The following is a 24462-nucleotide window of genomic DNA, read 5'->3' on the forward strand; positions in this document are numbered from 1 at the left end:
ACAATATGACCACAATAAAACAAATTAAATACATGGGAATACATATATTTCCATAATACGTGTTTGCCCTCTGTCCACTTTGACTTTTCTACAGTATGTTCTTTGTTGTTGTTGTTTTTTTTTATTGTAATGTATTTGTTTCTCCCAGAGATGGCAGCTGAACAGCCCTCTGTGGCAGTCGGCGCTGACACTGGCAATGACAGCGGGGAGAGCAACTTGAGTCTAGCCGAGCAGATTACTGATGTGGTCAAGCAGCCGGCATTCATCGCAGGCATCGGCGGAGCATGCTGGGTCATCCTCATGGGCTTCAGCGTCTGGATCTATTGCCGACGCAAAAAGAGAAAGGAGTTGAGCCACTACACTGCTTCCTTTGCTTACACGGCAGCAGGTTAGCATTGTTACAACACACAAGGTTGAATATACATAAAGCATTCAGTATTAACTGGGCTGTCTCGGGAAAAGCATGTGATATTTAGTGCAACAACAACAAGGCATCTTTCTCTTGTCTTGTGCAGTTGGATTTCCTCACGGAGAAGGATCTGGACACAACGGAAGGTAATAATTCAACATGTACTGTTTGTGATATACTATTTGTTGAGTTCACAATTGCGCCATTCAGGGTATGGTCCATACATGGGCCAATCGATTGGGCCACTATTCCGTACATTTTTGGTGCGTTTTGCACATAAATAGAACTAAAATGTATTTCTCACAGGAATATCTTTATTTCGCTTGTCAGAAAAATCTGCATTTTATAATGTAACTAGACAAAGTGCAATTTTTGCAGAAATTGCGTGGGAATGCTGAAAAGCTGAGTGCTATTAGCTGTATGCTAAGATTTGAATGAATGTGCTTATGTAGGAAATTGAAAGATAAATTATGTGAAAATTACACATTTTTACTTGTAGTTAAAAGACAAATGAATACAAAGAAAACTTGAACTACAATCTGTCTAAGGTTGGGATTTAATAATTTCAGCGAAATTATAATCAATTTCCTGATATGATAGTCAGTTGGTATGAATAAATGAATGGGGAAAAGTTGATATTTAACGTTAAATTGTGCGTAATGTGGAATCAGACGACATATACAATGGGAGGTGTGAATATTTGAAGCAAGTTGAAATTTGAACGGTGTAAATAGGAAAGTATTATGTGGTTGTTTCATGGCAAAAAAAGTGTAAAGAATAAAAATAACAATAACATATATGGGAATGCTTCAGCATTGAAATTGAAATGACTAATTTAATTTCTAGACCTCAGAAATGCAAACACATTTGCCTCTTCCACTAACAAAGTGCAAAACGCTCTTTTAAATATGGAATACAAGCTGTCCTCCTCTTCCAGTCCGGGGTTCCTCACCATCCCTTATCAAGTGGCCATCCCTTACAGATAAGTTATTAAATGTCATTGATTGTGGCATTGTGTAGTTTTGACGAAAGCATGAGTGGGGTCTTGTGAACTAACATCAACCGCTACGTATTAGACAGAGGTGGCAAATCCAGGTCCTGAAAGTAAAAACCCTGCTACAGTTTGGCTTTAGCCCCTGGTGCTAGCTAGCTAGCTCTGTTCTGTGGCAAGGTCTTTACTTTCTGAACCTGGATTTGCCACCTCTGGTTTTAGACTATCAGTCCATATTGAACTCAATTATTGACATGAATGAATTTTGCTTTAAATATACAACTCAGGTCATACACTGACATTTCGGTATGTCTTAAGTGTTCTTGCAAATAAGGCAGCCATTGTGCTATTTATAAATATATAAATAGATGGATAAGAAGAATTTGAGCCCCATTAGTCCTGAAAACTAGAAATCCATGGCATGAACCTAGTTGCTAAACCAAAAATCCATGGTTCATAAGCACATATTTTTCCCGAGCAGAGCGCACCACATCCTAAGAATCAACTGATACTTGCTTTCATGCTGTTTTTGTTGTGCCCGCAGTTTTTTTTTTCAAGCTCTGTTCCCATCTGGACGGTGGTGCATGTTCTTCTGTCCCACACCGAGTTGTAAATGAACGCCAGAATGTGTGTGATGTCTCTGTAGACCAGGCGTGCTGGGAGGCAACATGGGCAACTACCCGTGGCTGGCAGACTCTTGGCCCACCACCAACCTGGTCCACAGTGGTAAAGAGGCTGTCAACTGTTGCACCACCAGTCAGGACACAGCTGAGCGATACTACAATGGTACGTAGCTGCCCAAATGCAACATGGATGCTGGGGCGTGCAGTGACCTTTAGAGGGACAGGTGCTCAGAGCAAAAAAAAAAAGGGGGGCATGATAACGTGCCTGTACTATCCACTAGAGGTGTTAAAAAAAAAAAATCCGGCAGTATATCGCAATATTACACTTTTTGATGGAAATATTCAACAAAATGTCTTACTTTGGGTTAGGGTTCACACTTTTTTTTTTGGGTTCTTCATTGTCCCCCTAATTTATGAACACACTGCTACCTGTTTCTTATTAGGGCCTTACTCTGACTGCAAACCCCCCCAAAACGAGCTGTTAGTTAAATTATAAACAAAGATCATGTAGCAATTTCCACATATATTTTGAATATATTCCAATTTAGCTATCATTGAGTACATGCTACAAGTTGGAGTCTTCAGGAAGATTTTATTAAAATTCTGAGCGAGAGTTACAAATTCCGACATATTCTGTCAACCTTAAACGCATCAGTAGTTGGAGCAGAAGCTCCATGCCCTGTCCCAATGGAAGAGGAACGATAGTTTTACCGGGGATCTTTGCCGCGGCAAAAGTGGATGGGAAGGATCGTGGTCTTTATGAAACTAAAGGGGAATCTTCCCCGCGTCCTCAGAGCCAACTAGGCTAGCACGCAGCATGCTCTGTGATCATGTCTACAAGATCTATCAAATAAAGGCATTGGTTATGCTTGAGTTTTGAGCGACCAACTTACCGAATGCAGGTGTAGTGGCAAGCGACCTGGCAAAATGGGACGCGTCTCGTAGTATGACGTCATCCAAGGATAACAATAATAATTTGTTTTATGTAAATTATGTTGCTGAATTTTTGTTTTGAAAGGCAACAAAACTACTTTCACTCTCCATTTTTTAAAATAGATGGATAGATAGATAGATAGATAGATAGATAGATAGATAGATAGATAGATAGATAGATAGATAGATAGATAGATAGATAGATAGATAGATAGATAGATAGATAGATAGATAGATAGATAGATAGATAGATAGATAGATAGATAGATAGATAGATAGATAGATAGATAGATAGATAAATAAATGGACAAAGGGGCACTTTGGGCATCAGTGCCAAAAGGGCAATTAGAATTTTCAATATAGAATGGTTAATATGGAAAATATTTTCATTAATGACGAATTACATAAAAAATAATGGCTGTAAAATAATTTGACAATGATTATTATTCAATATTGCATTTGTACTAACAAGTTATCCAAACAGGGTTGAACCCAGGTTCTCCGTGGTGGCAGGCACTAAGCACTGACCTAACTTGTCTTGTTTAAAATCATGGCTAATGGCATATTTATATTTAAAAGTATCATCTTGTGCTGAAAGCTATCAATGCTGAATGGGGACACGTGATTTATCATTTCAGTGAAATTAGAATGCATTTCCTGATATGATCGTCAGTTGGTATACATTTATATCACTTAGCATAATTGCCATGGATATATTTGCCATGTACAGTCGGAGGTGGGATTCGAACCTGCAACCTCCTGGTTACTGGACAGTGCACTTTACCAACTGCGCCACCGAGCAGTATCAGAGAGCTGGTAATGATGAGAAGTTGTTTGTATGGAAGTGGGCGTGGAGCGTGGAACGTGGAAGTTCAATGTCAGTCCCATTGAAAATTAATGGGGAAAAGTTGATATTTAACGTTAAATTGTGCAAATACTGTCAGTAATGTGGAATCAGATTATATATTCCCAAGAAGGCGTGAATTTTTTAAGCAAGATTTAAATAGAAAGTATTTTGTGGGAATTGTTTTATGGCAAAACAAGTGAGGAGAATAAAATGCTATAAGAAAAATAAAGGTTAGAAACAACATAATAAGCCTCTACAATTTCCCACCCTGTGTAGAAGCCGGCATCTCCAACTATCTGAATCAGACAGAGAAATGCAGCATGAGCGGCTCCACTGAGGGGCCCATTTACAGCACTATTGATGCCACCAGCGAGGATCTTCACAGCTTCACCTACGCCCAGCACACCTCAACCGCGCCCTATGCCTCCACCTCCATCATGCCCTTCTCAAACCAAATGCAGAGCCCGCCCCATGATCGCGAGCAACAAGATGATGGGCACTGGATCACCCAGCCGGGACCCTCTGGAGCTCAGTACGCTCAACCAGACCGCTGCAATGGTGAGGGCAAAAGACACTTGAACACAACACGCATCTGCCTTTTATTGTGCTTCATTTCAACCACTCATTGAGTACCGCTTCTCTAAGAAAATATGAACTAAGATTATATTACAACATGTTTTGACTAACCTGCATAACATTTAATTATTGGTAGGTGAGTTTGCAATTGTTCTCCATTGGAATTCTCCTCACTGCCTTTTTTTCTAGGTAAGCCAAAGCAGAAGGCCATGGGGAAGGCTGTTAAGACACCATCTCTAACATGGATGGAGACATTGCCTCCTCCTCCTCCAGTGGCAGAGTTGGAAAAGTGTGACCAGGATGAGGAGCCCCTAGAGAATGAGGACATAGATGTGGGGTGAGTCATCTTAATAAATTTGTGTTTTACAAGCAGAGGTGGGGATTAACACAATGTACAATAGTTGTGCCTACATATATTGGCATATTGGCATATTGACAGGTGCTCTATCTATCTATCTATCTATCTATCTATCTATCTATCTATCTATCTATCTATATATATATTTGTTTATATACATTTTTTGGGATTTAATTTTTTAATTATATTTTTTATATCCGTTTTTATTTGGACTTTTAGTCATTTATTTAGTTATTTTGTTTATTCATTAATTTTGAATTTTGGCAGTTTTGGTCCTCATTTTAAGACACAATCTCACCACAGAGAAGACAGACTCTCTCACTCAGTTTTCTCCCTTCAAGGCAAGACAGAACAACGTTAGTCAAGAAATAATCTAATGGGTCTAAATTCACATTTAAAACAACCAATATTAATGTTGTCATCTTACCGAATGCCTTCTCGCATGTAGGTCAGATGAAGAGTGGTGTCCTCCGCTGCCCGAGAGGACGTACCTGATGGAGGGCTGTGAAGACGTTCATTACCACAGGAACAACGCCTCCTCTCCAGCTACTTCCTACAGTCACCAGTCCACCGCCACGCTTACTCCATCTCCCAATGAGGAAAATCAGCTGTCGCGGTACATATGTGTTTGTATGCATTACAGTGACTGATTTAGTAGTTGTCATACATCTATGCATCTGTGCTACATCTTGCCCTATCTAGCTATCTAACTATCGAACTAGCTAGCAAGCTATATCTAAATATCTAGCTTTATCTAGATAGCAAGCTAGCTAGCTATATCTATATAATTTAATATATACAATTGTATGTTAGGTTTTAGTCTAGGTGTGTGCAGGAATATGTCACAACCAGAACACAATAGTGCATTACACTCACCTGTTACATCTTTGCTACTTCTCTAGAAAAGTATACTACAATATGATAATAGAACAGTGGTTCTTAACCTTGTTGAAGGTACTGAACCCTACCAGTTTCCTATGCACATTCACCCTTCTTTATTGAAAAATAACATGTTTTTTGGGGGGGGGGGTTGTAATTTGAGACATAGTCATAGAGTTAACTGGTGAACAATATGAACATGGCCTTGTCATCAAATTTGATTCTCTTCACCTGAATTTAGAAAGTGTTGTGTTCTTGTATTTCACATCTCCATGTAGCTTCAGAAGTGTTCCTTTAGTTTTGCTAGATAGCTGGTTGTGCTGGACTAGAATTGCTCAACGTGGTATTGCAAATCATGCGGTTAGGATGCTGACTCCTATCACTCAGCACAACTCTATATTTATAGAGCACTTCAAAAAAAAGAACACAGCTGTTTTCTTAAGACGATGCAGCAGATCCAATGAAAACAGCAGAGGCCCCAGAATTGAACCCTGTGGAACACCATACGTTCCATTATACATGTGAATTCATATTGTTCATATTGCACATATTTGTCCAACCACTTTCTTTTTTTGCTCGACATACAGTACAGGCCAAAAGTTTAGACTCACCTTCCCATGCAATGCATTTTCTTTATTTTCATCACTATTTACATTGTAGATTCTCACTAAAGGCATCAAAACTATGAATGAACAAAATAAAAAAGGTGAAATAATTGAAAACGTTTTATATTCTAGTTTCTTCAAAATAGTCACTCTTTGCTCATATTTTTTTTTTTTTTGCACTCTCTTGCCATTCCCTCGATAAGCAAGAGTAGTCACCTGTAAATAATTTTCCAAAAGTATTGAAGGAGTTCCCAGAGGTAAGAATGCCAAGAGTGTGCAAAGCAGTAATCAGAGAAAAGGGTGGCTATTTGGAAGAAACTAGAATTAAAAAAAACATGTTTTCAGTTATTTTACCTTTTCTTTTGTTAAGTACATAACCCCACGTTGTTCATTCTTAGTTTTGATGCATTCAGTGAGAATCTACAATGTAAATAGTAATGAGAATAAAGCAATTGACACATTGAATGAGGTGTGTCTAAACGTTTGGCCTGTACTGTACTTAGTATGAAAGGGTTACTTACAATAATAAAGAAATCACACGACATACCATCACAACAGCCACAAGTCAACTACTGAGCGTACCAAATTCCTTGCAATCAACGATAGCTGAGCGGGGCTTGTCAACAATCATTTGACTCGGGTGTGTGCCTTGGCCTCTGCCTCTGCCGGTACAGACCAGCAAAATTTAATAAATTGCCCACCTCTGAGAAATATGCACTGTATTTTCAGAAACGCAGGCCGTTTTTCCAAAGTGTCCTCTGGTTGTTCAGAGTCACACAAAAAAAAAGAGTGCCAGAGCAGGCTCTGAGTTCTCTACGTCAGGCAGTAAAGATGGAAACACTTCAAGCACAAGCTGCTGATTGAATGCGTTCAGAGCTTTTGTTGTCTTGACCCGAAGACGTTCTTCTTCATACTACCTCTCAAAAAAGAGCCACCCAGAGCCCATTACACTCCTTTAAACAACGCCTTTTCTTTTTATGCCGCTTTTTCAGCTGAAAACAAACCAGGAATTATTGCGACTGGTCCTGCATGTTTTTGTTTTGACTCGGAAGTCCCGTTTAAATCTCGAGAGGTTTTTGCGAGACTTCCCGTCAAATTCATGAATAAACTCGGTTCGTTCAAAAGTGTTACTCCTATGATTTTTTCTCTTTACGTGTGGTGTCTCCCACAGTTTGGAAGTCGGCCAACAATTTTAAAATCTTACCGTGTGAACCAGGCTTAGCGGAATGTTAGAAACATTTGTGTGAATATCTTGATAACTGTGTGACGTTTGTCTCAAAATAAATGCACAGATCCACAAATATACCTTTAACAATTCACAAGCAGAAGTGAATACAGTAGTTCCAATGATAAGACATTGTTACGGATGTGGTTCTTGAGGACCCAGATGCAGGGAAGCAGGGCAAGGGCAGAGGTAAAATCCAAACCGGGTTTTAATAAAACGAAAACAAGTAGGCAAACATGGTACTGGCAGAAAACAAAAACAACAGAGTCTAAAAAACAAGCTGGGTGAGACGTGAGGAAACAGGCAAGACAGCAACAGTAGGACAAGGGTTAGCGACAATAGCAACAAACAATGGACCGACAAAGACTGAACAAAAGACAGGAGACTAAGGCCCTGTTCACACGGAAGCAAAGCCAGCTTCGTTCCTCAAAAAAATGTTGTACACACAGAAACGTTTCAAGACATGCGTGTGTGTCCAAAAGAAGACGCGGAGGACGTTTAACGGCTGTAATGTATATTTCAAGTCTGGAGTGGCGCTGTAGCGCAGCCACAGGGAGTTAACGGAAAGCGTAAAAGAAGAATCAGCTGATCTGAATATATTACTGGATAGCCTGTCAAAGCGCTATCTGTGGACAATGTGGTTGAAGCCACGAGGCCGCCATATTACTCCTCCCAAGAAACGTTTCTCGGCATACGATCCTGGCGGGTGATTCCGATACAACAACATCATGCAAAATATTTAGCTGTAAAAGCAAAACGACTACGACACTGCTATCCGCCATTGTTGACAGACTGGCAGTTCGCGCTCAGTCATGCGAGAATTGGAGCATACGTCATCAAACTGGAGGAGTATCCCGCATATGGTGTCCACATTGGAACATACATTTTGAAATCTTTCCACTCTGGAGCCCGGTTCCAAAAGTGATCGGTTTCAAGCTCCGAAACAGCGCCGTCGTGTAGACGGGGCCTTAATACACCAACACTAATTGACATGACGAGACACACATAGGCAAGACACAAGTAGTTGAGGGCACTGATTGATTGACAGAAGGGCAGGCAAACACAGGTGGACGACATAAAGCTCGACAAGACAAGGGAAGGACCACTGATCTGAATATATGACTGGATAGCGATAGGCCAAGACTTTTGAAGCCGCGAAGCCGCCATATTGCTCCTCCCAAGAAACGTTTCTCGGCATACGATCCTATACATTTAAAGTATCGAAATTGGAGAACATTTGAGACGGTAATGCATCTCTTTGACTCTCGTGCTTGCGCTGTTGCTCGCGCCATGTTTTTGTCATATTCGCAATGCATTATGGTCAAATATCAAACCCATTTGAGTGAACATCAATGTTCACTACTTTTCATTGCATTGTGGGTCATTTTGAGTGCCCTACATTTTCGCTCCCTGGACATTCAGACACCCCTACAAAATGGTCTGGAGGGAGTAGGATGCACATTCGGACACAGCCTCGGACAACATAACAAAACACAGATCACACAAACAAAGAACAACAAGAACACCCCAAATTAAACAAAAACCCAACCCCACAGAACTGAAACATGACAAGACATAATAAATGCCATGACGTGTAAATCACAATTATATTCGTGGGTCTAAAAATGTGATAGTCGTGGATATATTTGTGTGAATAATGTTGACACATATCTTTTGCCATACTATAAGAACTGGCCCCTATGAGGTGAACAAAATAAGCTTCCCATAACAAAGCTTTTATTTTTATTATATTTTTTGGGTCTTCTTGTAAAAAACATCAAAAACATGTTCAACTTAATGTATAATACATAATACATTGAAGTATGTTAGGGAGAAACACATAAACTACAATTTGTATAATTAGCTTCTGCTAAATATCAACCTCATGATAAAGCACATTTTATTGTCCGATTCTGTTCATTTTCTCAGTCTTGTTACGTGTTGCCTTTTACAGCAGAAGGTTACCATGCGGTTCCGTGCCAGTTCCCCAGGCACCGAGTGCCCCACTCACCCAGTCCGGCGTCTCGAGCCAACAGCATCTCGGCTCATCGGAGGTTAGCCCGCTGCAGTGCCAAAGTCACACCCAGCGGCAGAATGAAGACAGCATCAATGCAACTACACCTGGTAAAGTGACAAGTGGACATCTGGTGTACACACAAAGTAGCAACGTTAATGTAGTCAGACAAACATATTTTAGAACTTGAACTAGAATTTAAAATGGAACTATCAACAAAATGTAGTTCTTGAAGGGTAAACTGCATTTTACTCATGATGTGACTTTTCTTTATTTTTGTCCTTTTCTAATTCAGTGCACAGTTGTTCATCCCCAGCCAATCCATGCTCTCCGCTGAACCAGAAAGTTTGTGTTAAAAAAAAGGCTTCCAAGGGTTCAGTATACAAGCGAGAACTACAAGGAGGTAAACTTTTTATATTGATCGATGGAACGCAAATAAGCAATAAGCTCAGAAGCTCTTAGCTACAGATATGGTATATCTAGATGAATATAAGTATCGTAGATTGTCAGTTTCAGTCAACCTAGAACATTTAATAAACAGACCAGGAAGGAAGACACCAGACTTAGACTCAAAACTGATCATACAAAACTTGACAGATGATATAATGTATATGTTCGTTTTCAGTCACAATTTCTACATTTTGTGTTTTGAGAATGTAAGACTGGTATACACATTCACAGCAAAAATTGGATTGTTAGAAATTTGGTGTTCAATGTCTGATTCAAATGTTGGAGTTATTTGACAGTTGATTTATTTAGTGTCAAACCAACTCTGCAGAGAGTTCATCCAAGTAAGCTCTGCCCACTCGGTTAGAACTGCTTTACCACAAAGACTTCTGGGATATGATATAATAATGTATAATAAAGTGATTCATAACAAGATTGATGAAATTATTACATTATTGCGTTTTATTACATTTTTGGTAGCGTTAAGTACACTAAGGCTGTCAAAATTAAAACATTAACTCTGGAGATTAATTTAAATTCTTTAAAGGGACATTGTGTATTATTCAGTGCCATCTAGTGGTAAACTAATAATGAATTCAATTAAAAAAAACACTATTGATTTCAATAATATGCAAAAAAATATGTTCTATCACATCAACGTACTTTTTATATAATTGTAGGTCTAGTAATCATTCATTACTGAATATTACAAAAGTTTCACTGCAATCTTGGTGCTACGGATACCCAAAGGACAATTTCGCAAACGTAGTTATACCTGGTGGTGCTTGCGAGGGTTCAGTATACAGAGAAATACAGTGTCGGACCCAATGGGTTGACCACTCCTTACCTACCACAGCTGGGGCCGCAGGTGGCCGTCACTGCAAGCCTCGCAAGCTTTTACTTTTTTTTTTTTTACTATCTTTTTCCGCTAACCGTTTTTGTTAGCCCGGCCTATGGATCTCACTAACTCCCGCTAGCCGCTCTTATTAGCTGCCCGGCTAAATACGGCTCGCTCGGTCTTTCGGCGTTGCTCACCGGTGTTCACACCGGCTACCAAGTTGCTGTCGCTTGCCAAGATACTCGTTCGCTCATGTAGAATAAGAATAGGTGGTTGGCTTGCGAAGTGCGGTCTGGTCTCTCTGAGCCACCGTAGTGCGCGCGATTCGAAAAGCTTGCGCTTTGGCTGCATTCTATTATATAGCAACATCTAGTGGTCACAACTAAACCTCTTGTTAAATTTTGAGAATTGTTTCTGAGGGGATAAAATTGCCTGTTTATTTTTATCGTTTTTGTTCAACAGTTGTATTTTACAGGAGAAGTATTATATTCAAGGATCAAAGAAAGCTGTTAGAACAGTCTTTGATTCTTAATATATTTTCTATTTGATGATTATACATTAATTCAAAGATTTTAAAGTAAATATCAGTTACAAAGTTTGCAGAAAAAAATTGAAGCAGAAGTAGAAAAACGTGATTACAGTAATGTGATTAACTATGGAAAATTGTGTGAGTAATTCGTTTTTGAGGTTTTTTAAACTTAATCGCTGAACAGCACTATTTATTAAATTTTCAGGTGTTACTACATTTTCAGTAAATTATTGCATTATTGGGTGCTACAAGGCAAACGGTTGGTAAAAAGTTGCAATTTTCATCTTAAATTGTTTTGTCAGTTCCAGTTACCTTGAAAGTGGTAGGACACAATTTGGTTATAAATCAGATAGCATCAATTAATTTAAGTGTCCCTGTTTTTTCACGATGAAGACTTTAATTACTGTAGGCTCCAGGGTAGGAAAATTAAATCGACAGCAAAATTGCAGCACAAAACCAACACAAACCTTATCATAATAATTGCCTCATTTTTTCCAAGTCTATAACTTCTATCCGTAATTTTCTCTTCAGACCTGCCTCCACCTCCAGAACCACCGCCAGAGGAGGACAAGTTGCAGGGGTCCCAGAAGTGCATGGAGGCCAGTAAAATGGCTAATGGCTCTTTATCCTCTCTGGAAAGGAGTGAATACAGTTGCGGCAGCCACCAACGCAAAGGCTCAAGACAAAGACACGCTGAAAGTAAGAGAATGTGCCCGTGAGATCGCCGTAAAAACTGGAGCAAGTCTAGTTCACCGTGTTTGGAAATTTGTTAGACCAGGCTACACCTCACCAGGCGTTCCTAGGGTGTTTTCTATAAACTCATTTACTCCCAACCATTTTCACTAAAGCAGTCCCCTTCACTCCCGGCTGTTTTACTGGATTTTGACTGATTTTGCAAGGCTCACAGAATATTGTGTTCTATTGCTAAAGATTAGAGTCTCTTCTTTCATCAGGAAAAAAAAAAGTATGTTTCTATCTGTTTCCGTTTTGCAGCAATTAGCATTAGAATATAGCTAAGTTTCATCATTATTCGCAAATCAGTTTTAAACTGTGGGGGGAACAGCTCAGTGGTAGAGTGTATGCCCTGAGACTGGGAGGTTGTGGGTTCAATCCCCGGCCGGGTCATACCAAAGACTATAAAAATGGGACCCATTTACCTCCCTGCTTGACACTCATCATTAAGGATTGGAATTGTTGGGGGGTTAGATCACCAAATGATTCCCGAGCACAGCTCCTGCTGCTGCTCGCCGCTCCCTCAGGGGATGGGTCAAATGCAGAGAAAGAATTTCAGCCCACTTAGGTGAGTGTGACAATCAGTGGTGCTTTAACTTTAACTTGTTTGCAACATGGTCCTGGTTGATCTCTTATACTCTGCTGCCACCTGCTTGCCGTTTTTGTAATAACTACCATTGCTTCAACCGTTCTCTGCAGTTTAGAGGCTACATCAAAGCCTTATGTATGCTCTAACATGAAAAAAACATAAATAAATAAACGTATAAATACGGTGTGCTAGGGGTGTTTGCTCCAAAAAACAACAACGTATAAATACGTCATTAGGACACCTAAACATGTCAAATAGAACATATTTATACGTTTTTGGGAGCAAACACACCGGGCACACCTGATAATTTGGTGACACAAAGTGGACTAGACTTTAGACCAGGTTAGTGCTGTGCAATTGAAATTCAATACAATTTCAATTATTACACTCCACAATTACAAAATTGGCATAATCTTAAACAAAAATAAAAGATTATTACTACTGTACTTATTTTTGAGTTGTTAAAATGCATATTTTTTAGCTTTTTTAAGTATTTTAAAATAACTAATTTAATAAATCTTGTTTTTTCCAAAAGCATAATTAGCATAACTTGCATAATTATAGTGTTTAAACATTTTCTTGTTTTGTACCATAACAACAAATGATCGTCCTAATCGTGATTTCAATCATTACCAAAATAATCGGCATTAATATTTTCTTCATAATCGAGCAGCCCTAGACCAGGTAAAACCAGGTCTAAATTGTGGCGCAGGTGGTGTAATGCTCCGCTGATATGTGTGGTGGATGTCATTGTATTTCACTCGTAAACATGACATCAGTATGCACTGAAGCCTCTGAATCATTGTAGCAATCTGTGCTTTGCGCTAGACTTGTGCTGGGTACAAACATAAGATTCAATGTCTCAGGCTTAGTGTTTGTGCTGCATCAGGGTATTTCAGTGTGTCATATCAAATCTGTCTCATTGTTATGATAAAAGAGACATTTGTTTTGATGCTGCTTCTATTTTACTAAGTACGACATGTAAACATCACATTGCTGGGTGGAAAAAGACTGAACCTTTGAATTTTATAAATGATTGAGCCTCCTTTGGCAGCATTAAACCAAACCAAACGTTTTCTGTAGTTGCAACTGCCAATTAAGTAGTAATATATATATATATATATATATATATATATATATATATATATATATATATATATATATATACATACATACATACATACACACACATAATTTTTTAAATGACCACATAGCTTTGCCTAAATAAATTCCATTTAGCTTAATGCAAACCAACGATGCAAAAAAAGCACCACAAAAGGCCGAACGAATAGCATTGGTGCTGTGGTGTTAGAATCCTTTAAACCAGGGATAGGCAAGTTCGGTCCTAGAGAGCTGCAGTCCTGCATGTTTTCGGTGTCTCCTGCCTCCAACCCAGGTGTTTCAAATCATCAGCTCATAATTACGTTTTGCAGGAACCTCTCAGCTGTGTTCGAGCAGGGAGATATCAAAAACATGCAGGACTTCGACTCTCTAGGACCGAACTTGCCTACCCCTGCTTTAACCCATTAAGGCCAGGAGCGCGCGAAGTTGTACTGTTAAAGCCGAGAGCGCTCCAGCGCTCTTCTCCCTTTAAATTCGGGAGTGCGAATAAGTTGTTTTGTTTGGACCAATTCTTAAGCCGATGAAATGCATCAGAATATACTCACGAGGGTGAGGTGGGCCTCATAGCATGTCTTGGAATTTTATTCGAGCATTTATGGCTTACGCAGATTCGTGGGAGTTATGATTGACGATGACCACTTGACGAATTTGAACCAGTGCAACCAGTCAACAGTGGCATATTAACAAATGTGTTTGTAGACAATTAGGATGCTGAAAATTTCAATGGCTTTGTAAAGGAATGAACGACAAATAATTACCACTGATTCCCCGAGGTTATTACAAGTGCGCTCCAGTGTTGAAGGTAAATATACCCGCAGATGGGACATTTATTTGTTGATTTATTTATGATAGTAAACTTATGTTTTTGTGAACGCCACAGGTGTAAGCTCCAAAATGTTTTGGGAATTATGTTTCTATCTGCTTCAGGAGCTGAGATATCAATTATTTTTAATATTGTTGAATTTCCAGGAAAACTTCAGGTTTTGGGGGTGAATCAAAAGTCACCCATAGTTTTTAGAGACGTGTTTTGCCAGGCGCTTTAGGCCTTAATGGATTAAGAATGGGATACAAACAGTGGAGCAACACGTAGTCTTTATTCTTTGCGAAACATTAATATTACTGCTGCTTACTCAGTCAGTTGTGAAACTCTTCTTTGTCTGTCTGTATTACATTCATTTTAATAGTGAATCATAATTACAGAGTGCTTTGAGTTACAAGTATGGTCGCGGGACAAATTGAACTCACACCTCTTGAGACCAGTCCTGGAATTTTTCTGACACACTTATGTGTGTGTCCCTTGTGTGAGGCATGGTTGATTCACATCATACAACACAATTTACAACAGAAAACTCAAAACAGGTGTTTTGTTTTGTTTTTGTGGTGGGGGAGTGGGCTTGGTGTTGTATTGATTTGGCATTAATTTGGTCGGCTGACTCTTACTCGGATTAGCTTTTGAGAACTCACTAAGGCCCTGTTCACACGGAAGCAAACACATCTTGTAGAGACAGAAACGTTTCAAGACATGCGCGTGTCCAAAAGAAGACGCTGAGAACGTTTAACGGCTGTAATGTTTATGCCAAGTCTGGAGTGGCGCTGTAGTGCAGTTACAGGGAGTTAACGGAAAGTGTAGAAGAAGAATCAGCGAAGAAGACTAACCACTGATCTGAATAACAGTACTGGATAGCCGATAGGCCAAGACTTTTGAAGCCGTGAGGTCCTCCCAAGAAACGTTTCTCGGCATACGATCCAATACATTTACAGTATCGAGATTGGAGAACATTTGAGATGGTACTTAGTAGAAACAGCATGATTTATGATGTTTTAAATTTGTTAAACATAAACAAGAGGACTTCAGGCATTTTACAACTTGCCTTAAATACATGTATAAATTATATGCTTAATGATGTTTACAGGAGGAAACTTGTATTTTTTTTTAAACTGTAATTCAACAAAAGATGAAGCTGCCAAATCTAATACTGGTGTCTAAGGAACTAAGCGATAAAGAAAAAGGGGGTCTTCAAAGTAGTTTATACAGCAGTCTGCTCGCGAGATGGGAGGAGTAAGATGGCCGCCCTTGCTAGGGCGAGCTGTCAAATAATATATACAGATCAGTGAGACGAACACAGGAGAAGTGACAATGGTGGGTGATTCAAGTACAATGTCACGCAAAACATTTTGCTGTAAAAGCATAAACAAGTAAGGAGGTTGCGCAAAACGACTACGACATGGCTATCCGCCATTTTTGTTGACAGACTGGCGGTTTGCGCGCACTCATGCGAGAATTACATCATCACTTTGACTGGACTTGAACAGTCAAATGTTAAAAAAAGTAACTGCACGACAATACCTTACTTATTGATAGTTTTTTTCCCCCAGGTTTAGTGTTGATGTGGTCCCAAGCGCAGGGTGCTCAAAAAAAGTAATTTAACAAAAATAAGAAGGCATACAAGATACTCTACTTGAGTAAACGAAAGTACTAAATAAACAGAAGTCCAAAACAACAAGAATCAAACAGTACTTGGGCTGAGACGCACATAGCAATGATATGAGACAATGATATGAAATGGACGAGGAACCGGAAAGGATTGAAAGAAAGCAGGGAACTCAAAACACAACAACTGACGAGACAGCGAGAGACACCTGGACAATACACATGTGGCTGAGGGAGCTGATTGGACGGCACAACGGGCTGGGATGACAAGAACACAAGGAAAACATGACAATTCAAATCCAACTGAAAGTTTATGTAATAAAATGGCCTATTTGAAGGTGCAGCAGATATATTAGCCTAATTTAACAAAGGTCTAACCACATCATCGCCATAAAAATAAAATCCATGCTATTTTAAAACTCATTCAAACCCAAAAACGTGTAAACGTAAACGTTTAACACTTTGTCCTTCACTCCCAAAAATGTATTTAAATGGGGTTTTTTTAACATACATAAGTCTTTGATGCAGCTTTTGACATGAAGAGGTGGCTTAAAGAAATGGTAGTTATTACAAAAAACGGCCAGCAGATGGCTACAGAGTATAAGAGATCAGACAGGGCCATGTTGCAACAAGCTCTTTTCCCAAGTGTTTTCAACAGTTTGGTGAATAATAATGAAACTTAGCTAATTGTATAATAATATACTTTTTTCCTGATGAAAGAAGTGACTCTAATCTTTCTTTTAGTAGGTTCGATGTTTTTATAGCAATAGAACAGAATATTCTGTGGGCCCTGCAAAATCAGTCAAAATCCAGTCAAACAGCTGGTGATGGAAGTTGCTTCAGTCAAAATGGCTGGGAGTGAATGAGTTAAGGAAAAATGCTATATTCAGATATATAGGTCTTCTGTCATTGTTTTCTTTTTTGGGCAGTTTTCTGTTTCAAAGGTACAGTGGTATCTGCACTTGGTATCAATATTGGTTACAACTCAGTACTCGTACTGTGATCAGTCAAAAAAAAAAGTGGTATCGATCATACCTTAAAAAAACATTCGTCACTGTATTTTATAGTTGCACATGGCGAGGAGGTGATGCTGTACGGCGGTAAAGTCGGTTACCTATCCAGAAAGCCGATGTCCAGTAACTGCTCGACCACAGGAAGCTCCTCATCCCGGGGCTCAACGGGCTCCCGGGGGATCAACGCGGCCAGGAAGAGCAGTGAGGTAGGATACAATCATGTCTCTTTAATAATTGAAACATACAGGTCATTATGAGCACCAGAAAAAAATCATAGGTTTATGCTGCATAAGACGCACATCATATTTTACTTGGAACAAGACCACTTGTGACACCCACTAATTTTCACGCACACATTTTGAACATGCTCTCGCCCGTGTACAATACATCATATCTAATTTAATCGTGAAGCTGCACAGTACGAAACAATATTGCATTTGTCCACTCCAGAGAGAAGGTTTCACAGTGGGAGTGCTCCTTTTAAATGCACCCCCTTCAGGTTCTCCCCCCAAAAGCCAATGTCTTTTATAGCATAGCAAGCTGTGCCCACTGAATGGGAAGCACTTTCGGATTCAGTGTTTGTCAGACTGCACTCAATGTATACGTGTGGAGTACAGTAGTTCGTCAAGCCTGGCAGTCTGAATCACAAACAGTAAGTAATCTGGATCTTGTATTGAACAAACAATGTCAACTCTTTGGAATGTTATCATGGGTCCATTTCACAAAGCAGGTTTAGTGAGAACCCTGAGTCTGTTCACCCTGAAATGCGGGAAACTCTGCGTTTTCTGTTTCAGAAAGGGAGGTAACTGAAACCAGAGAATAAGAGGTAACTCTAGTCTGTTTCATAAAAAGAGGTAACTTAAACTTAAACAGAGTCCATTAACCTAACCTGACCGGTAGCAGGTTTATCACAATGAACCTCCAGTTTCTCTCTGTCTCAGCCTCCTTTCAGCCACACACGACATTTGATTTCCTCATTCGTTCAATCAGATGGCGAGTTTTGGTGCAACAGTTCTGCCGTCTCTTATTTAAAGGTCCCATAGTATGAAAATGCACTTTAGTGGGGTTTTCTATCAATAATATGCATCCCCGACCTGTCTACAATCCAACCAGGTATGAAAAAAGTCCTGTCCACGACTTCTTTAGCTTTCTCCTCTTTTCTAAAATGCGTGCTTCAAACGGGCAGATTAAACTTCCGTGACTTAGTGACGTCAAAAAGACAAGGAAGTGCACTCGACCCAGCCCCCTCAGGTTAGTGGCACCACCTCTGGTAAAGGTTTGTCACGCCCACTGAAATTTGAGAAGCTAGCAGCGCCTTTCTTTTTCTCTCCCTGCTCGCAAATGCTCCGTGGAGAGGGGAAACAATAGTCAGGAAAAAGTGGTTGCTTCCTTCGTCCCAAGTCTTTGAGAAGACAGTTGATTAATTTTATTTTTGAAGGACGTGCACTGACATCATTTCTCAAAGTACAGTTTTGTTAGTGAAAGCCTGCTCAGAGCTGGATTTGCAACACGTTTAAACATAATGGATCGGTCCCAACAGTGAGACATGACTGCAAACGGGAAAGATGTAAGTTTAAATTTTTTTATTTAGCCTTTCTTCCTATCCTTTCTAATAAGAGATGTGCACCTTCGACCATATTACTGAAGTATTTTTAGTGCCTAAAGTGGGAGCTACATTTGTCGTGTGGAGGTTGTTTGGTTACAAGAGGTCAGATATGATAAAGCAGACGATGGTTGGATAATATGAAGCAGTTGCATATTGTTTTGTCAAGATACAATCTACGGTGGTTAATTTGCCGTGACTGGCAACTCACCACCTAGTTGACATGACTTTATGATGCTAACCGGCCGCTAAGTGGTCTCGACGAGACGTCTTGCACGTTGCGACCGCGCAGTGGCCTTAATGTGCACATTTGTGTTATTCATAACCGCTTGTAAATGTCTACAAGCATTCATGGCAAATTGGAGACATTCACGGCAAAATAACGTTCGCGGGAGATTTGCTGGTTACGGCAAAATAAACATTGCGTAAACAATCACAAACTAACGCTACAACATAGTCTCTGTAGTAACGTTATGCTACTTTTTCTTATGGTAAAACGTTATGCCACTTTTCCACATATTAAAATAGTTCTCAAATGTGTAAAAGACATGTCTGTACTTTTCTTTTCTTCTGCTCCGACGGCCAGTCGTTTCCATTCACAACATTAGCACACGGCTACCATGACCGAAATCACTGCCCCTTCGAGAGAGAAAGGTATGGCATAGGCGTGGCCTGGTGCAGCTATTTACATAAAAGTGACACACCCCTAAAACAGGCTGTTTTGAACAGAGGGTTTTTTGGCTGATTTAGGGACAGCAAAAATATTAGATCCAAAGTCAATTTTGACAAATGCATGTCACAGACATGTCTTTTACAAATTTGAGAACTATTTTAGTATGTTGAAAAGTTTAATAATATGAGACCTTTAAAAAAAAAAAATAATAATAATAAAAAAAAATCTTATATTAAAAGTCCACTTTTTTCACGAACATGGCATGTCCTTTTGACAAATGACCCTGGTGATGAAGGTGCACGCTAAAAAGAGAATTGTTGACCAATTTTATAAAATTGCTTCAATTGCTAACACACAATTGTATTAAATTAATTTAAGTGAATACATTAAGTGTAATGAATTATGAGTTTATCAAACTTAATATATTGACTTTGTATTAATTTTAGATTAACAAATTGAATTGTTGACCGACTTAATAAAATTGCTGGAAACACACGATTGAATTAAATTAATCCAAAGTGAATATATTAAGTTTAATTAACTCATTTGCTCCCAAAAATGTATAAATACATTCTATTTTAAATGTTGTTAGTGTTTTTGTTTTTTTGTTTTATGCTAGAGCATACAGAAGGCTTTGATGCAGCTTCTGACCTGACGAGGTTCTTAAAGCAATGGTAGTTATTTAAAAAAACGGCCAGCAGGTGGCAGCAGAGTATAAGAGATCAATCAGGGCCATGTTAGAAAAAAGCTCATTTACCCACAGTTCTATACAGGTTTGTAAATAATGATGAAACTTAGCTATATTCTAATGTGAATTGCTGAAAATGGAAACAGATAGAAATATACTTTTTTTCCTGATGAAAGAAGAGACTCTAATCTTTCTTTTGCTAGGTTCCATGTTTTTATAGCGATAGAAGACAATATTTCTTGCAAAATCAGTCAAAATCCAGTAAAACAGCCGGGAGCGAAGGGGGTTGCTTCAGTGAAAATGGCTGGGAGTGAAATAGTTAATTATGAGTTCATTAAACCTAATATATTCCCTTTGGATTCATTTTTGATTGACTTAATTCAAGGGCGGTGCCGCCCTCTGCTTCCCCGTTGCCATGGTGACTCGGTAAATCAGGGCTCTATTGATGCGGTCTTTTTAGTGTGGTGGTAACACGAAAGTCTGTGTTGATCAATCTAACTCAAATCGGCTGTCCTGGAACCGAATACGCAGAGTTTCCTATCTATGGGTAGGTCACCTCAGTTCAGGGTTAGTCTCAAAGTTTGTTGAACCTGCTTTGTGAAATGAACCCCAGGTCTTATTTTGTGTTGTTGATACAACAAAATACAACAGAAACAAAAATATTGCTTTCATTCATTAAAAAGAAAAAACTTTGACATAAGCATAGTACCATCTGTTTCATTTCTCCTGTTTTTTTGTTCAACAGCTGAAACACTGAACACTGAAAATTAACACCAAATAAATGCACGTCTTTGTATGAGGAAGAGGAAGTGCAGTAGTTTTGATGATCTTTAGAGCTGTTAAGTTTTATGCTGTCGCTTAAAGTATCGCCATAAAGCTGCTTGTGTATGTAGGAAGAAAAAAAAGTCCTGTCACAGGTCAGTCACTCAACACACATCTGGTATGGGAAAGGAGCAAAACAGCTTAAAGGGATCCCTTATATGTCTGCTGTTGCTCTGGCCAATCCCCTGTGGAGCAGTCAGGAACACAGATCCTTACTGGTCGTCTCTTTATGCCTTGCTGGCATGAAAGCGCTGACATGAAAGCGCGACCTTCATTGTGGGCAATAACGTTTGGGGTGTTTTCACAGGAAGTCTGGCTTAGGTTACCACCTTCTTCCTGATGGGTTATGGACTTCTATCTTTTGCACTTTGACTCGGAGGCTAATTCATTAAATGCAGCAACGATCAAGGCTTGAAATAAGCGGTTTCGCATGGCAGTTTGCAGGTCATAGTTTGTATTTTGAGCATCATTAATACACATTGAATAGCAAAAGTGAAAATCAAATGTTGACACAACCATCAAAAGAAAGTAGAAGAAGAAGAACCACTGAGACTGTTAAAAAAAAAACATCACTAGGGCTTGTTTTACATGTAATATTTAATAGGGATGTAACGATAACTGCCACAATATATCGTTGTCTTCATGTCATGACATTAAAAGCAGTACATCTGTTAAAAAAAAGTCGGTTTGATTTCCATTTGTGTAGTTCTAGCATCCTCTGGTGGCTAGTTTTTTAGTGCAGTTTATTTTTCACAAGGCATTTTTTGGCTGTTCTATGTTTAAAATCCACGCTAAAGGTCAGATGAAGGGGAACGTAATGTGCTTGTGAAGCGAGTCAATATGTAGAGGAACTCAATGTGTGCGTGCATTAGCAAGTTAGTGCCTCAATATATATATTATATTTATATATTCTATATATATATTTATAATTTTTTAATATTTTTAATTGCTGTAATGTACAAATGCACAATATTGTGTGTGTGTTTTTTAGTATGAGGTCATTTTTGTTACCACATTGTGACCTTTTTTTGTATCGCCAACCTCCCCATAATATCGTTATAATTATCATATCGTGACCTTCATATCGTGATAATATCGTTTTGTGATGTTTGGATATTGTTACATCCTTAATATTTAATGTCTATCAGTGTTTTTTCGAGAATTTTGGGGAGGTTATTTTATTTTTGTATTTTGCATTTATTTCAATTGCCGTCAATTTTACATGGGTTTTCATTATTCGCGGGCCGGGCAACTGTAGAGTAAATGCAAAAGTTTTTTTAATTAAATACATTATGCCTTCTCTTGATTGGAATCAGTGATTGTTTATCTTTTTGTATCAAACTCAATTGCTGATCAGTCGAAAAATCCTGATTGTGTAAAGCCTAGTTCAATGAATGAATTATTTAGAATTTATCAGTAATGTGATTTGCTTGTTTTGACTTTGACTTTTGAGGTCTGCACAATAAATGTTCTCACAATTACTCTACATTACAGCAGAGCCTTTTAAAAAATCTGTTTAGCTTTGCTTCTTGACAAGAAAATAGTGTCTGCTGCTACACACTGCGTGAATATAAGAAATAAAAACTTTTGATTCTAAAATAAAAATAAATATTCATTTATTATATTGTCATATTTTATTGTTTTATAAAACCCTTCCTTGGGATTAAGAAGGGGAAAAAACGGTCCACAGTTGGAAAGTTGCTCCTTAACTTTACTCGTAGCCATTTTAACCGAAGCAACCCCCTTCGCTCCCGGCTGTTTGACTGGATTTTGACTGAGATTGCAAGGCCCACAGAATATTGTGTTCTATTGCTTTAAAAACACAAACCTACCAAAAGAAAGATTAGAGTCTCTTCTTTCCTCAGGAAAAAAATAATAATTGTATCTGTTTCCGTTTTTTAACAATTGGCATTAGAATATAGCTAAGTTTCATCATTATTCACAAACCTGTTAAAACACTAGCAAAAAGAGCTTGTTGCAACATGGCCCTGGCTGATCTCTTATACTCTTCTACCACCTGATGGCCTTTTTTGTAATAACTACCATTGCTTTAAGCCACCACTTCGTGTCAGAAGCTGTATCAAAGCCTTCTGTATGCTCTAGCATAAAAAAAAACATTTAAAAAAAAAAGTATAAATACTAGTGGCGCAACAGATCACAAAAGTCACGATCGCGGATTAGAGCCACGGATCGGATAGTTTTTCGGATCAGCAAAAAATATATATATATATTTTGTAAAACACTTTTTCCCATCAAATATTTTACTTTTCCTACAAAATTTCTAATATAACGGTTTAGTTAAGTGCAATATGAGGAAGAAACATTCTTATTTTATACATGGTCCATGTGTAAAATAACAAAGTATTAATGGCTTAAAGTTGTGTTCCTAAAATCTAAACGGCTATGTTTGACATTTTGAGTTGAATGTTGTTGTTTTTTATTGGGCAAAACTGTTATATAAATGAAGAAGTTCTATTTTTTTATATATATATAATTACGAACAAACGTGCAATTTAAGGCACATTATTCCCTTCCTTTAACTATGGAGAGTGAATTACAAAGTAGCCTTGGTCCTGAATATTGAAAAAGAATTAAAGTAAGTCATCGGGTACCAGCTGTCAAACTCACTTACAGCTATCACCCAGACACTCGTTGGTAATGCTAACAGTTAGTCGCTAGCTACTTATTTATGGGGACTTCTGGAGTATGTTTTAATCGCTATTCACTGTTTGGAACTTACTCACTGAAGAAAAGGAAAAAGTTTGAACTGTCAATGTGCTGCGGCGTCCTGCTACGGAGGAGCTAGTTGCTAACCCGCTACATGCTAACGTGAGTCAGAGTTCCACCTTCTTTACATATTACGCACCAATGTACTATTTAAACACCATATTAACAATAAAAATGTCAAAACTAGCGACTTGGATAAAATTTCGTTTTGCAGTTGATATAACGCATCGTCAACATCGTCGTAGCGTAATTAGGTCATAATTACGGCGCGTGTGTGTGCGCGCGCGCTTGCGTCTTTGTGAGAGATGGAGGCAAGGTTATTTGGGTGTGAATCTGTAAATGTTGCCTTCATAAGCGTTATTTGTCCGCTTTTTCCCTGTTTCACACGTTATGATGGCAACAACTGTTATGGAGAAAGCAAATCTACTTTCCTCATGGGCTGAATAAATAATCTATGTATCTGAGGTGCTCACCACCCATCCGCTCCCATCCATCCATCCATCCATCCATCTATCTATGCATGCATTTAAATAGGTGTCAATTACACATGGATTTTCCTTATTCGCGGTCCTGGCCGGTCTCTACCCCTGCAAATAGTTGGGGTCCACTGTTACTGTCTAAGTTACATTATTTTAATAGTATGGTGATTGGATTACGTTAATAACTAAAAAAATTTTTTTACAAGTAACGAAAAACTGTATCAGAAGAATACAATTTAAAAGTAACCCTCCCAACCCTGCATATATAGCATAACATGACCATGTATAGATAGATATTTTATTATACAT

At 38.7% G+C, this 24462-nt stretch overlaps 1 protein-coding gene across 3 annotated transcripts in view; it reads left to right on the plus strand.

The window, feature by feature from the left end:
* The window catches only part of robo3 (roundabout, axon guidance receptor, homolog 3 (Drosophila)), a 121543-nt gene that overhangs the window by 94931 nt on the left and 2150 nt on the right, over positions 1-24462 (plus strand). For 2 of the 3 annotated variants that reach the window (XM_086098644.1, XM_086098646.1), the window contains exons 17-26: positions 149-388; positions 516-555; positions 2047-2186; positions 4080-4361; positions 4569-4716; positions 5186-5353; positions 9401-9570; positions 9756-9863; positions 11806-11973; positions 17216-17367. In XM_086098644.1, coding sequence (XP_085954770.1) covers positions 149-388; positions 516-555; positions 2047-2186; positions 4080-4361; positions 4569-4716; positions 5186-5353; positions 9401-9570; positions 9756-9863; positions 11806-11973; positions 17216-17367 — 1616 coding nt within the window. The remainder of the gene's footprint in view (positions 1-148; positions 389-515; positions 556-2046; positions 2187-4079; positions 4362-4568; positions 4717-5185; positions 5354-9400; positions 9571-9755; positions 9864-11805; positions 11974-17215; positions 17368-24462) is intronic. The other variant, XM_086098645.1, reaches the window with a different exon arrangement.

The sequence above is a fragment of the Leptonotus elevatus genome, chromosome 16, assembly GCF_054856555.1.
Source record: "Leptonotus elevatus isolate MCC_2025b chromosome 16, RoL_Lele_1.0, whole genome shotgun sequence".
Classification (NCBI taxonomy): Eukaryota; Metazoa; Chordata; class Actinopteri; order Syngnathiformes; family Syngnathidae; genus Leptonotus; species Leptonotus elevatus.